Source organism: Fragaria vesca, linkage group LG3 (genome assembly GCF_000184155.1).
Source record: "Fragaria vesca subsp. vesca linkage group LG3, FraVesHawaii_1.0, whole genome shotgun sequence".
NCBI classification, from domain to species: domain Eukaryota; kingdom Viridiplantae; phylum Streptophyta; class Magnoliopsida; order Rosales; family Rosaceae; genus Fragaria; species Fragaria vesca.
In genome coordinates, this window is record NC_020493.1 from 25,240,050 (window position 1) to 25,254,611 (window position 14,562).

The 14,562-nt window shown below is 39.9% G+C and overlaps 2 protein-coding genes across 2 annotated transcripts; both read right to left on the minus strand.

Annotated features, from left to right (window-relative positions):
• Window positions 1–4,459: 4,459 nt before the first annotated feature.
• LOC101305737 lies at window positions 4,460–5,840 on the minus strand. The gene is made up of 3 exons (XM_004295026.1): window positions 5,510–5,840; window positions 4,909–5,326; window positions 4,460–4,826 (listed from the first exon to the last, which is right to left on the minus strand). The coding sequence occupies exons 1-3, from the start codon at window positions 5,824–5,826 to the stop codon at window positions 4,611–4,613; spliced, it is 951 nt and encodes a 316-aa protein (XP_004295074.1). The 5' UTR covers window positions 5,827–5,840; the 3' UTR covers window positions 4,460–4,610.
• A 7,487-nt stretch (window positions 5,841–13,327) lies between these two features.
• On the minus strand, window positions 13,328–14,543 carry LOC101306317. The gene is made up of 2 exons (XM_004295028.1): window positions 13,768–14,543; window positions 13,328–13,414 (listed from the first exon to the last, which is right to left on the minus strand). Exons 1-2 carry the CDS (start codon window positions 14,072–14,074, stop codon window positions 13,407–13,409), a joined length of 315 nt encoding a protein of 104 aa, XP_004295076.1. The 5' UTR covers window positions 14,075–14,543; the 3' UTR covers window positions 13,328–13,406.
• Between the last annotated feature and the right edge of the window lie 19 nt (window positions 14,544–14,562).

The following is a 14,562-nucleotide window of genomic DNA, read 5'->3' on the forward strand; positions in this document are numbered from 1 at the left end:
TTTCCACTCCTCTTTTCAATTCTACCGCTCCTTTTGGTTTTTTTGTTTTGTTTTGGATTTTTTTTAGTTTCATCAAAATGGGTAACGTCCATTTGGTGCAAGACTTTCTTTGCTCTAATTTTGCATCAAACTCATGTTTAAAAAATTATTGGGCTACCTTTGAGGGTTGTATTACTTAATTTGCAATTTCACCTACAAGTCATACATGAAGTTTGGAGCTCCAAGCAAACAAGGGCAAGAACTATTTTTATCATGAGTTTCTTCCTCTAAATTTGCTTCAAATCATGTTTGATAATATTGAATCAAGTGTTACTTGAGGTTTGGATTACTTAATTAGTTAATTTGCAATTGAACCGACTTTATAGTTAACTTAGTCCCTGGGTTTTTTTTTTTATATCATTTTTCCAATTTTCCCTCAACTCTCTGCATTGAAATGTAATGAGAAACCTATATATTATTAAGGGCAAGATAAGGTTAGGTCATGAGCTGATCACTTAGGACGGTTTTGCTTCATACTTCATGCATATCACAAGCAAAGTGTGCACTCTTTTGGTCCTAAACTGTCTAGTCAGATAAGTATATGACTGATTAAGAAACCAAATCTAGATAAGAATTATTCCACAATTGGACAAGAATTTTTGGTTGAAGTAGTCTCTTCCTTTAAAGCCATGAAAGTTCATTGAACCTCTGGACTAAAGTGAGGATGAAGAGAAGACACATAAGCCCTAATTTGAGTGTTGACTTTGCTTTTATAAAAATTTGCATCATTAATTTGGAATTTGTGGTGTCTTTCTTTTCATAGATTCAACATAGATTTTGTGTTTAGGTTGATGATTAATTAAGTTTTTAATGATTATAGATAATAGTCGATTGTAATGAGGAAATTCTTTCTAAATATCCTATATACATATTTTCTAACACACTTCGGCTTCCGCGGAGCGTTTCAGCATTCTAGGGTTTCCTAGATCAAGGTTTCTCGCGGCGGTGGAGAGCCTGTCACTCCCCCGACCATCCTATGGCAGTTTCTCGATGGCGACAACACCAAGAGGAGCAATCCTCTCAAGGCCTTCAGACGCGGCGGTTCTTTGTTGGTGTGGAAGACTCCAATGAAGGAAAATTGATGTTTGGGACATCGAAGAAAGCCATCAAGGTAGGTGGTTTCGAATCGCTGGCTGCTGGTTGGACAACAAATTCCAATGAGTGGAATTTCAAGGTGGAATCAGCTTCGATGCTTGTGTAGGTCGACGCTAAATCTGGGATGTTTGGTATGCCGGAAATTACTATGTCGACGAAAAAAGTTTGGGAGCAGGGAAAAATGGTTGTTGTCAAGGATCGAGTTCTCCCTTTTTGGTTTGGAGCTAGGTCTCGGGTCAATAGACCTGAATCGAAGCTTGAAGCTAAGAGCGTTGGGCATCTTCAGGATCTAATGATGATGTCAGTATTGTCATGGACTCTGGTGCCTGAGCTGATTTGGTCGCCGTCAGCGCGATCAGTGAGTGTCGGCGTGCGACAATGCAATCTGCTAGGGTTTGGGGATGGACTCGGGTTCTTGGGCCTGGGCCTAGCCTCAAGTAAAAAAAAAAGTCAGTTTTTGGAATTTGGTTGTTAGACCTAAAACCTGACTGTGGCTTAAGTCACAGTGTTTGGATAACTTGACAGACTAACCAAGCTAGCTTCAGTTAGATGGATTCATGAGGCTTGGATAACGTCTTGGCTCTGGTCTTATGTTTTTTTTGTTAATAAGTGAGCTAATTGTCTAATGTAATGGTGTTTTGATGTCATTCTGGCCTAAGTTTATCAATAAACTATTTTACCTTTAAAAAAAATTTAGGAAATTCTTCCATGTAATAATGAATTATTGTGTCTTGCATGTAACTCTTTCTTGTTTATATAACCTAAAGTACTAGACAATGTTCTATAACAAGTCCGCCCAACCCGTCTAGGCGCTAGAAGCATGTCCATTGTCCGAGTAAGGTCTAACAAGTTTTCAAACCTTGGTACTATAATATTGTTATAATTATTGAAATACTGATAATGAATACTAGTCGTCAACCAGTATCAGTGGCCTATGGTCGAGTGTCATGAAGCTGTCAAAATGGTCAGGCAATATGTTTCAGTGCATAATTTGAGCATTTCACATACATTAATTTATGGGTATGTGAAATTTTGAGATACCCTAACACAACACACACTCTGAGCAGCTTCAAAGTGCATTACTAATAATCACTAATAATTTTTTTTCAAAAACAGTCAATAATGATTTAGATGAACGATATCTCTCGAACCTTAACAAAACGATTGTTAATCGTTATTTGATATAGATATGTTTGAGCTCCACACAAACAGTTTGGTGGTTCTTCATGCGACAGTTTCGGATTTGGAAGCAAGAAGTGAGTTGCTTCGCAGCCTTTGCTCGACTCATCTTTGATCTTTCTCTTTGTGGAGCAAAAGTTCTAACTAGAACTTCAAATTTAGTTTGCGTACACTACATGAAAATGGACGTGCAAGCACACAATCTTTGTAGTGAAAGGGACAATCAGCATAATCATATCTTATAATTATTAGGTACAATAATCATAATACTTTATTATACTAGAGACTTAGAGAGTAGTGACACTTCCATTGTTACCATCAGGGCTAAACTTTTACCATAAAATAGACAAGACACTCTGCTCTAAAATAACCTTATTTATCTCGTATATACCTAACCCAGTATATTATACCTCAGACTGACCTATCAAGTTGACTTTATCATATTATCTTATCTATTCCAACTTATCATGTGGTGATTTTGATTTTCCCCATTATTTTTCTTCTTCATTATGTTTGTTCATATGTCCACTGTTATTGTTCATGCGCTGGCTGGATTTATGAATTACAATTGAGAATGATAACCACAAATTAAGGTATCCAACATCACCATCTCATATCTTGAGCCATTCATCAGATTGAAACATCCAACTATATGGGACAAACAGACAGCAGAAGCCCAGATTATGACTAGTAGTAGGTTCTGGGTTCCATCCATCCTAAAGGATAATGTACATCTCTGATGAAATATAAGCCCAGAAAGCTAGGTAAGTGAACAGTTAGCTGAATTCCTAACTGGCTGAGTAACTTGATAGTGTTTATAGCCAACCTATCTGCCTAAACAAGATAATTGGTTAGAAGCGCTTCACTAGTGTTCTTTTAACAAAGCGTTTCGATTACTTTTGCAGAAAACATTTGTGATTGGGAAAAGGAAAGTATGTACTTCCAATGAAAATGATTTGCAGGAAAACTACTACCTACAAAACAGTTAAGCTATAAACAGACGTGTGATCCATGAATATCTTTCCACTTCAGATAATTGTCATGTCTCATAAAGTTGAGCAACTAGTAGAGTACGGGATTGCTTACCTATTTTAAGACAATTACAAATTAAATAAAGAAGGATAACAAGCCCTCCATTCTGCAAACTTTAGGAAATTTTATCCCTTCCACCGAATGGCACAGGGCAGTTAACCAAAACACATTAATTAGTACTTTAGTCTTTAGGCACTACATCATGATTGACCTTAAGAAACCAGGTACCTTGAGCATATATATCGGTGAGTTGAACTGGTGCAGAATAGTGTTCTAGTTCTGTGAAAGGAGCATTACCTTGTCAACATTGCTTGTGCATCTCTGAGGCATAGGAAGCTTGAGAATAATCAAGAAACATCTTCCTTAATATCTCATATATATATATTGGAGTATTGGACTTCACGATTCATGAGCCTTAAATCATCCTGCATATGGTAAGTTCTAGCCTTCTAGGCCTTCTGAGTTGTAGATCGACTGCTATATATGAACATGCATGTCTTCAACTAACTGAGGAACACTTTCATCAAGCATACCTTCATGAATCATGATAAACAACCCAAAAATGACATTCACGGCATTCACAATATAACCAAGCAAAAGAATTGCCTTTTTGTACATTATTACAATTTTGCTAAGACTAGGCCAGGTGATGTATATCCGAACATCAGATCGCGAAACTAAAGTTGCGTTTTGTAAAGCACATTATATGATTAATTTTACGGCTGATTAAGAAAAAGCGATAGTATTTTAAGTACCAGTAACATTTTCTAGTACCAGGTGGTACTGTGGAACTATCACAAAATGCTGCTTCATTCGCTAATGTAAATGCAGCAGCAAACCACTGCACACAAGGCTGCAGCTGGTCTACAATTTCTTTTGGCTGCTGTCACCATAGACAGAACGTGCCAGCTGCTTTGAACTGGATAGCACTGCTGTGTCTGCAATAGTTTTTTTTTATTTCTCCCAGCAATTTGCTGTCAAGCTGGATCATCACCAGTTAAAAGCAAAAGAAAAAAGAACACACAGCCAAAGAAAAACACTTGGCTTACCTTCCAATGCCATAATGTTTATATGAAACTACCTTCAACAATAGAATGATAGAGGTTGACAAATAGAATCTGCATCTTGCTACGGAGAACTACATATATATCATTTTCTTAGGAAATCATCCCACTGGCTCTGGAATTAATCTGGAACTCTTAAGAAACTTTATTAACTTATGACACTTGGATACAGATGTAGTCATGCAGTAACATCTGGAATTATTATGAACATCTGGAATTCTTATGAAACTTGTCTTTGATCTTGGAAAGTATAGCGAAAGGAGATGGAGTAATAGTTCCTCTAGGTGAACTAGCCGCACTTAAGTTCCCATCCTCACTATGGTCACACTGAGGATTGTCTCCTTTCCCAGTTATGCAATCCCAGTTGCCTTTTCCTACACCGAATTTTGTCTTGACTTTGTTGCTCACCTTGGCTGCCTGTTTCGTAATTATGAGAAGCCACTTATTATGCACAAGCATAACCAGATGAACATATATAAAAATTAAGTAGAAGACTAACCAAAGTTGTTAATGTTGATGCAGTTGTATTTTGTAGAGGCTGCTGAGGATCAAAACCAAGTTGAGTTGCAACAGTGTTACAAGGGCCGAAGATTGAATCTGGTTCTGGGAGCTCATCAACACCTAACAGGTGAACCCTATTCTCTTGAAAAGGGTGGACCTTACTTGAGACGGAAATAACCCCAATAAAATTGCCATCATCATCATCACAAAATGGAGTATTCGTGGTAAAGATTGAAAACGATTCCCCCATTTTGCTCCTGACTGGGAACTGCCCTGTCCAGCTCTCCCCCATGGTGAGACGTTGAGCAATACTGTGTCCAACAGCAAAGGCTTGGGGATCTGCCACGAGCTCAACGACATTCTGTCCAAGGGCCTCTGCCAAAGAATAACCAAATATATCTCCAGCAGCTTTATTCCTGCAAAATTAATCATTCTTCTAATTTCTGAACTACAACTTATTGACCTAGAGAACTAGCAGTTGTAACCAGAATTGACATCAAACAAGAACCCCATAGTCCAAAAAACTATAATGAAAGCAGAGCAGGAAATAGGAAAAACTTCACTCAAATCCTGAAAAACCAAGAAGCTGAGCTACTCACCAGTAAATTATACGACAGTTTAGATCAAATATATAAACAGATTGTCCCATTGACTGCAATATGTTCAGACACTGGTGATTACTGAAGTTCAGAGTTGATGGCAGCTGACTGCCACTGCTGATTCTACTTTTTGAAAAGAATCTTGAATACTGCGGCAAAACTGAGAAAGCTCTTTGGTTTTCCAGCTCAGCATAGGAATAAGAGTAGTCCCTGATGAACAGGGTTGGCAGTTCTTGCTTGCGGTGTTCCTGACCCTCTTCCAGTAGTTGAAACTTGTTTAGAAGCTCCTCTGCTGGTGGAGTATCATCCATTGACATCCTTCAAGCTTGAATTGACACCTCAATGATATGAGCCATCATGGTTTTAAAAGGGCTCCAGTCTTCTCTCTTACATACTCATGGAGAAAATGAGCAGTCTTTTTCCTGAAAATCGTACTAAAAAGACAAAAATATCTCTCATCTTCCTCAAAAACTTGCCAAATTTGTTGACGCTGTCCAATATGTCATCACAGTTGGCTTCTTCTTTTTCTATTAATAAAATAAAATATTCACATAATGTATGTGTTCTGTTTCAAGGTTTGCATTTCTTTACAAGTTTACATGTTTCAAGAAGATTTGAAGTAGGAGAAGAGACACTTAACAGAATCTCATTAAGAACTTCCAAGTCTCAAACTTCTGAAGATGTTTTAAGATAGTTTTTACAGAACTTGGGAATACACATTACAATCCTTCCCCCAAAATAAACCAAGAAGTTCCAATTATAAAATAAGGTAATCATATCATTTGCTTTTACACTCTTGGTAGCATCTAAGCAAAAGTCATTGGTGTTTTCTAAGTTGTAAATGCACCTTTTTTGTTTTCTAAAGAAGCATATGTGTGCATTTTTACAGTAAGCACTTGGAATTTGAATGTGGAAAGTATGCGGTTAAAGAGCAAAGCATTTCCTATCAAGACTGCTGTGTAAAAAGTAAAAACATAGGGGATTCAAGAACGTTTCATCCATTTAACATGAGATTGAGCAACTAGTATTGGACTAGGGGATTAATTACACAAAGAAGAAAGTAACAATAAAATGAAAAGTACAACAAACTCCCCATTCAGGAGACTTCAGGACATACATATATATACACCTGCTCCTTCCACTGAGAAACCCAAGGCAGCAACTCAACACATTAACATTTGCTCATTACATCATCGTCGAGAATTTGAGATCTTCAGAACCAGCTAGCTAGCTAGCTTGAGCATATCGGTGTGTGTTTATGATGTGAAAAGCCCTATAAGAGAATTACGTGGATGAGGTGCACATGTAGTTTGTTCATGGGTGAGGAGCATTAATGTCGAATAAATCCATACCTAGTCAACATTCGTTGAACGTCTTATGGCACAGGAAGCTCAAAGACAACAAGAGATGATATCTTTCAGGCTATCTGATATATTGGTAGCATTATTCATATATAGCCTTAAAATTATCCTCCAAATGCTCAGTACCATGTCTTCAACTAATCGAGGATCACTTCCATCAGGCCATACCTTCACTGTAAACAACAGATTAGACAAGTAATTATCCAGAAATTCAACAACATTAATGGCATTAACAATGAAATAAGCATAAAAAGCTGCTTTTTAGTACATTGCAATTCACAGATGATTTTCTAAGACTATGCTAGGTGATATTTGATCATGGAGATTTGTTTACAATTACGTAAAATACATTAGATTTCTATTTAATTAGACAGCTAGGAGATAGTACAAGAATCATAAGTACCATAAAAAAGAAAAATCATAAGTACCCTCTAGCATTTACCAGCAACTAGTTTGGACTGAGGAAGTAAGCAACCAGGTACCTTGAGCATACATATTGGTGAGTTGAACTGGTGTAGACTGTAGAACAGTGTTTTAGTTCTGTGAAAGGTGTTTACACCCAAATCTAAAGCTTGAGAGGTTTCTACAGCGTAGGAGAAGAGAGGTTTCGACTTGGCCTCATGACCGGCTCAAAGAGCTTCGACCTCAACACAGAAGCTCGAGCCTCGACCTCGAAAGCATTTCGCGCCTAACTTGGAGCACGTGCCTGGCTTGTGAGCATCTCGATGGCATCTCAATGGAATCTCGACAGCATCTCGCGCCGCATCCCGACTCGGAGAGGGGCAATCCGCGCGCTTTGCCATTGGGCTGTGTTTAAATAGGCCGCTCGCATGCAGAAGTGTTTGGCGGTGCAACCGGACTTGATCTCACGCTCGACCTAGGAGTGTGTCGGTTGGCAGCATCTCGACCCCGACTTACTTCGCGCCTCGAATCGTCCTTGTCCAGAATTGGAGCAGAGCATCCCGCGCGGTGCCACATTTTGAATGCCTTAATTGCATGAAGGGCACGTGTGCATGCATGGGAGCATCTCGCCTGCTCACCTTGGCTTGGAAAAGAATCCCGCCAGCATTCTGAATAAAGGCATAGTTATCCTTAATTGCATGGATAAGGGTATGTTGCACTTGGATGTGGTATAGCGGGACAGAAGCAATACTTATCCTATATGCATGCGAGCCGTGATGCAAGTCTACGTGATTCAATCATCATCCATAGCAAGAGGTATCTTAAACTAACCACATTGCCTAGACGAAAGGCGACGGCGAAGAGAAGTCTACAGGTGAGGGGATTGTGTGCATGCGAGCTCGCGTGAGAGAGAAGGAAAGAGGCGGGCTCCGCTTGGTGTGTATATATATATCAATTATATATATATGTCAATTGAGAGCTAGCAAGGCGGACTCCGTCGCTTGCAATATATCAATTGAAAAGCTAGCAATTATACTTGTTTGTCTCTAGTGTGAGGTGATTGTTTGGTTAAGGATTTCATTCCTTGATTAATATGGATAAGTGCGAGTGCATCCACAAAGTTCTCAAGTCTCTATGAGGAGGTTGAACATTATCTCGCTACCTGGCTGGCAGAGTTATATCAAGAGGCAACTAATCACGTCCAGTAAGTGATTAACATCGCCTACGTCATATTTATCGTTGAAGACTCCTATAAGTCTTTGACATGCTTTGGGCCAATACCTGTGGCCTTAAGTAATTCTATATAAAGGAGTTCGAGCAGGACACACACACACAATCAATCATACAAAACAACTGCAAATCTTCAAGCATCCTTGAAACCCTAAGTTCTAAGTGCACCTCGCCTTAGATCTCAGATCCCGTCTGGGCTCGCCTCTCTTTCCCAATTGTTGCTCTGCTCGCTTCAAACAGTGAGTATCGATTCACAGGTGACTAGATAGTTTGCTCGTAATTCCTCGCCCGCGAGGTGACACCGGAGCTCTACTTCGCCTGATTAGAAGTCAAGAACGCGCACCGTTCTCGTTCCGCGTCCGCGCGGTGGCACGCCCTGCAAACCCTAATTTACTTTTTGGTAGCACAAGTTACCTCTCTACCCCTGCTGAGGATCGTGGCCAAAACAAAAGGAGCATTACCTAGTAAATATTTGTTGCATCTCAGAGGCATAGGACGCTCAAGAATAATTAAGAAACATCTTCCCAAGTATCTCATGTATATATTGGAATTCACGATTCTAGGCCTTCCTGAGTTGTAGATCGACTGCAATGAACATGAATGTCTTCAACTAGCTGTTATCACCCGAGACAGAATGCGTTGCTTTGAACTGGAGAGCATGTTGTGTCTGCAATACTTTTAAGTTTCCCCAGCAATTTGCCGGCATCAACAGTTAAAAGCTAAAGAAATATACAACACAGCCAAGTAAAAACACTTGGTCGGCTTACCTTTCAATGCCATTATGTTTATATATATGAAACTACCTTAAACAATAAAATGATGAAGGTTGGCGAATAGAGTCCACGTTTTGTTATAGAAAATCACATATTATTTACCTAGAAAATCATCTTACTTGTTACGGACTAACTCTGGAATTCTTATGAGACATGTACAATTTGTGCTCACACTTGTTGGCAACAGACACAGTAACATTTGGAGTTATTATGAACATCTGGAATTCTTATGAAACTTGTCTTTGATCTTGGAAAGTACTATGAAAGAAGATGGAGGTATAACACCTCTAGGTGTGCTAGCCGCACTTAAGTTCCTATCCTCACTGTGGTCAGAGTGACGAATGTCTCCATTTGCAGTCTTGTAATCCCAGTTGTCTTTTCCTGCACTGAATCTTGATTTGACTTTGTTGCTCACCTTGGATGACTGTTTCATGATTGCGACTTATGAGAAACCACTTATTATGTACATGTATAACCAGAGGAACATAAAGATTAACTAGAAGAGTACTAACCAAAGATGTAAATCTTGATACAATTGCATTTTGTAGAGGCTGCTGAGGATCAAGACCAAGTAGAGTTGTAACAGTCGTTCCGTGTCCAAAGCTTGGATCTTGTTCTGGGAGCTCATCCACACCAAACAGGTGAACCTTCTGTCAAGAATAGAGGTATGGTATAATTCCCAGATGTATTCTTCTCCAAACTGGAGGATATTTATACTAGTACAGATTAACCTATACCTAAGTATGAAAGGAGAATACAATAGTAGAGCTATGTATGAAAGATAAATACAAAGGTCATGCAATACGGCTGCATTAACTACATAAGTGATTATGTCAGTTGTTGGAGCAGTAGTCCAGATTTGCTGCTTGAATGGAGCAGCTCACTCAACACTCCCCCTCAAGTTGGGAAATAGATGTCTCGCATACCCAACTTGTCTAGTGAGCTGTGGAACACTTTTGCAGAAACGGCTTTGGTTAGAATATCAGCAAGTTGATCTTCAGTAGGTACATGTGGCATGTTAATGATTTCTGACTCCAACTTCTCCTTGATGAAATGTCGATCAACTTCGACATGTTTTGTTCTGTCATGTTGAATTGGATTGTGTGCTATATCAATGGCTGCTTTATTGTCACAAAACAAATTCATGGCATACTCGGATTTGAATCCCAAGTCCTTCATCAAATGACGAAGCCATAACATTTCACATATTCCATGAGCCATTCCTCTGTACTCAGCTTCAGCACTGGATCTAGCAACCACTTTTTGCTTCTTACTTCTCCATGTGACCAAGTTACCTCCCACAAAGGTAAAGTAGCTTGAAGTGGACCTTCTATCAGTGACAGATCAGCCCAATCTGCATCTGTGTATCCTTCTATCTTCGTATGGTTATTTTTGGAAAACATGATCCCTTTGCCGGGATTTGTTTTCAAGTACCTCAAAATTCTGTATACCGCTTCCATGTGATCTTCACTTGGTGCGTGCATGAATTGACTTACAACGCTTACAGCATATGCAATATCAGGTCGGGTATGTGAGAGATAAATCAGCTTGCCTACTAACCTTTGATATCTCTCCTTGTTAGTAGGCACTTGGTCTGGATATTCTGCTAACTTGTGATTTTGCTCCATTGGTATATCTGCAGGTTTACATGCTAGCAAGCCAGTCTCTACGAGTAAGTCAACCACATACTTCCTTTGAGATAGGCTTATGCCTTCATTTGATCTAGCCACCTCAATCCCCAAGAAGTATTTCAATCTGCCAAGATCTTTCATCTCAAAAGCAGACGAAAGATGTTCTTGGAGTCTCTTCACTTCTTCTAGGTCATTACCTGTCACAATCATATCATCAACATAAATGATAAGTGCAATAAGTTTATTTTTCCTTCGCTTCAGAAACAGCGTATGGTCAGAGTTGCTTTGTTTGTAACCAAACTGCTTCATAGATTGGCTGAATCTTCTAAACCACGCCCTGGGGGACTGCTTTAGTCCATACAATGACTTTTTCAACTTGCACACCATTCCAGCTTGTGACGGTAGAGAGTAGCCTGGAGGTAGATCCATGTAGACTTCTTCCTTCAGGTCTCCATGCTTTGTTTGTAACCAAACTGCTTCATAGATTGGCTGAATCTTCTAAACCACGCCCTGGGGGACTGCTTTAGTCCATACAATGACTTTTTCAACTTGCACACCATTCCAGCTTGTGACGGTAGAGAGTAGCCTGGAGGTAGATCCATGTAGACTTCTTCCTTCAGGTCTCCATGCAGGAAAGCATTCTTTACATCAAACTGCTTAAGAGGCCAATCTAGGTTGGCTGCTAATGACAATAGCACTCGGACAGTATTCATCTTGGCCACTGGTGCAAAAGTCTCTTGATAATCAATGCCATATGTCTGAGTATAACCTTTTGCGACCAATCTAGCTTTGTATCTATCCAGTGTACCATCAGCACCATACTTCAATGTATAGATCCATCTGCACCCAACTGTTCTCTTCCCTACGGGTCTTGGCACTAGTTCCCACTGTGTGATTCTTTTGTCAAGGCTTCCACTTTCTATCCTCCACTAGCTTTAGTCCACCTTAGGATCAGCTAGAGCTTCCTGCACTTTACTTAGGAATGACAATAGCAGATAAATGAAATACAAAAGACGCATATGACTTGGATAACCTATGGGAGGACATGTAATTGCTTATGGGATATTTGGCCTTGGCTTTAGGATCTGGTTCATATTGAGTCTTTGGTTGACCTCGATTTTTTCGGAATGGTAACTTCTGAATCTCTATGATGTTACTTGGTTCTGTTTCAGGGTTAAGCTCAAAATTATCATGAGATTCAAACAAAGGATTATCAGTTACATCCGGATCATCCTCAGGAAGCATTGGTGTTGATGGGGTAGTAGAAGGGGAAGAAGTATTTATCTCTGCAGGTTCTGGAGTCGGCAACTGATTGCCATTTTCACGGAGTATAGAATCTGTTTCTGATGCTGGTAGAGGGTTACTCATTTCAGTTGATCCACGCTCAATGCTTCTCACTCCAGTAGATTCATATATCTGGTTATCTAAGGGACCTAAGAAATCCCCTAAAGACTGCTCTTCCTCAGCATTACTCTCCCCCTAAAGAGGAGTCTTCGGGGAAAAATATAGCTCATGTTTACAAAATGTAACATCCATTGAAACATAGGAACGTTTAGTAGTGGGGTTATAACACCGATATCCCTTCTGAGTGGAAGCAAAACCGATGAAGACACACTTTTCAGCACAAGCATCCAACTTAGTCCTCCGATTTCGATGGATATGAACATAAGCTACACAACCAAAAATCTTTGGATCAAGGGCATGGGTAGGTGGTAAAGGCAAATAACTTTCAAGAGCTTGGATCGGTGTTTTTGGTAGTGGATGGTTTTTCTTGGCTGTGGACTGAAGGGCTTGTGTAGGAAGCCTGTTTATGAGATAGGCAGTAGTTAACACAGCATCACCCCAAAAATATTCAGGCATATTAGCTCCAATCAACATGGAGCGAGCAACTTCAAGAATGTGGTGGTTCTTTCGTTCCGCTACACCATTTTGTTGAGGGGTTTGAGGACAGGTGGTCTGATGAATGATTCCATGGGTAGCTAGATATTGGTGAAGAAGATGGTTCACATATTCCTCACCATTATCTGTACGAAGGACTTTGATGGGCTTTTGGAACTAAGTTTGGATCATCGCATGAAACGTCTGAAATACAGAAAATACATCACTTTTAAGCCGAATCAAGTAGATCCAACTCATCCTGGTACAATCATCAACAAACAGAGCAAACCATTTCATTCCAATGTGCATTGGTGGACACGGCCCCCAAACATCATATTGAACAAGATCAAATGGGGCAGTACTTTTACTAGAGCTCAAAGGGTAGTTCACACGGTGACTTTTGCTCAAAATGCAAGTGTTGCATTTGAAGTCTGATGCTTTACAGTGCTTAAATAATTGAGGGAAGAGAGTTTGGAGATATCCAAATGATGGATGTCCCAATCTCTTATGCCATAACCAGATTTGTTCTTCATTTGTGGATACTTTTTTCTTAATCTGATGTGCTTCACTCGCACGAAGATTACCAGCAGTTGTCATCTCCATATAGTACAATCCCCCCTTCTCAATACCCTGTCCAATGATTTCCCCTGTTAGGATGTCCTGAAATATACAACACCAGGGGTAAAGAATTACACAACAATGAAATTGTTGGGTTATCTGTTTGACTGACAAGAGGTTATGAGACAAGGAGGGAACAAGCAATACAGTGTCAAGGGTAATTGAGTCTGTAAGAGTGACAGACCCAGCACCAGTAATGGGGTAGGAATCACCATTTGCATTAGTTACACCAGAGCGATGAACTGGAGTTAAATGGTGAATATTGCTAGAGTTATTAGTCATATGGTCAGTTGCACCAGAATCAATTATCCACATATCTTTCCAATTAAAGGCAGAGTTACTTGAGAGCAAAGAGATAGGTGTACCTGAAGTGGTCATGAAGGTAAAAGTGGAGTTACCAGAGTGATCACCATGACTGGGTTCGACAATAGTTGTACTTGAACGCGAGTGTGGCGAAGTAATCTGGAGAGAGGCCTGAGGTTTGCCTTTGGGCTGGTAGCTCTTTGGGTTCTTGTTTCCATGGGGTTGGAATGAGTTCGCTTTCTCTCGTACTCCTTTTGCTTGGGCCTCCTTGCGATTGGCAATGTGATCATCCCACCAGTCAGGAAAGCCAATCAAGTAGAAACAAGTCTCTATCATATGACTAGTTGATTTGCAATGAGTGCATTTCATGGGTCTTGAGAGGGTGATTTCAACGGAGGTGTAGATGAAGAAGGCTGGGAGCTACAAACATGTGGTGGCCGGTATTGAGCAATCATGGCTGATCCCTCATGCTTTGTGTCAGACATCATCTTTTGGAGTCTATTATGCTCAGCACTGACTTGAGAATAAACCTCTTCTATAGAAGGCAATGGCTTTGTGTTTAGAATTCTACTCCGAACTCCATCAAGGTGATGGTCTAGCCCGGCCAAAAAGAAATAGACACGGTGCTTGGTGACCCTATTAGCCATGTAGGTGATAGAATCGGCATCCTTGAGTCTGAGAGGATCCAATATGTCAAGCTCTTGCCATATTTTCTTCATATTGCTGTAGTAGCCATGAAGAGGAGCTCTATTTTGTTTAGTGGAAACCGAAGCTATTTGTAGCTCATAGTTTCGTGTATCATCTTGGGCTACTGAAAAAGTAGTTTTAACAGCATCCCAAATTTCTTTAGCTGTCTC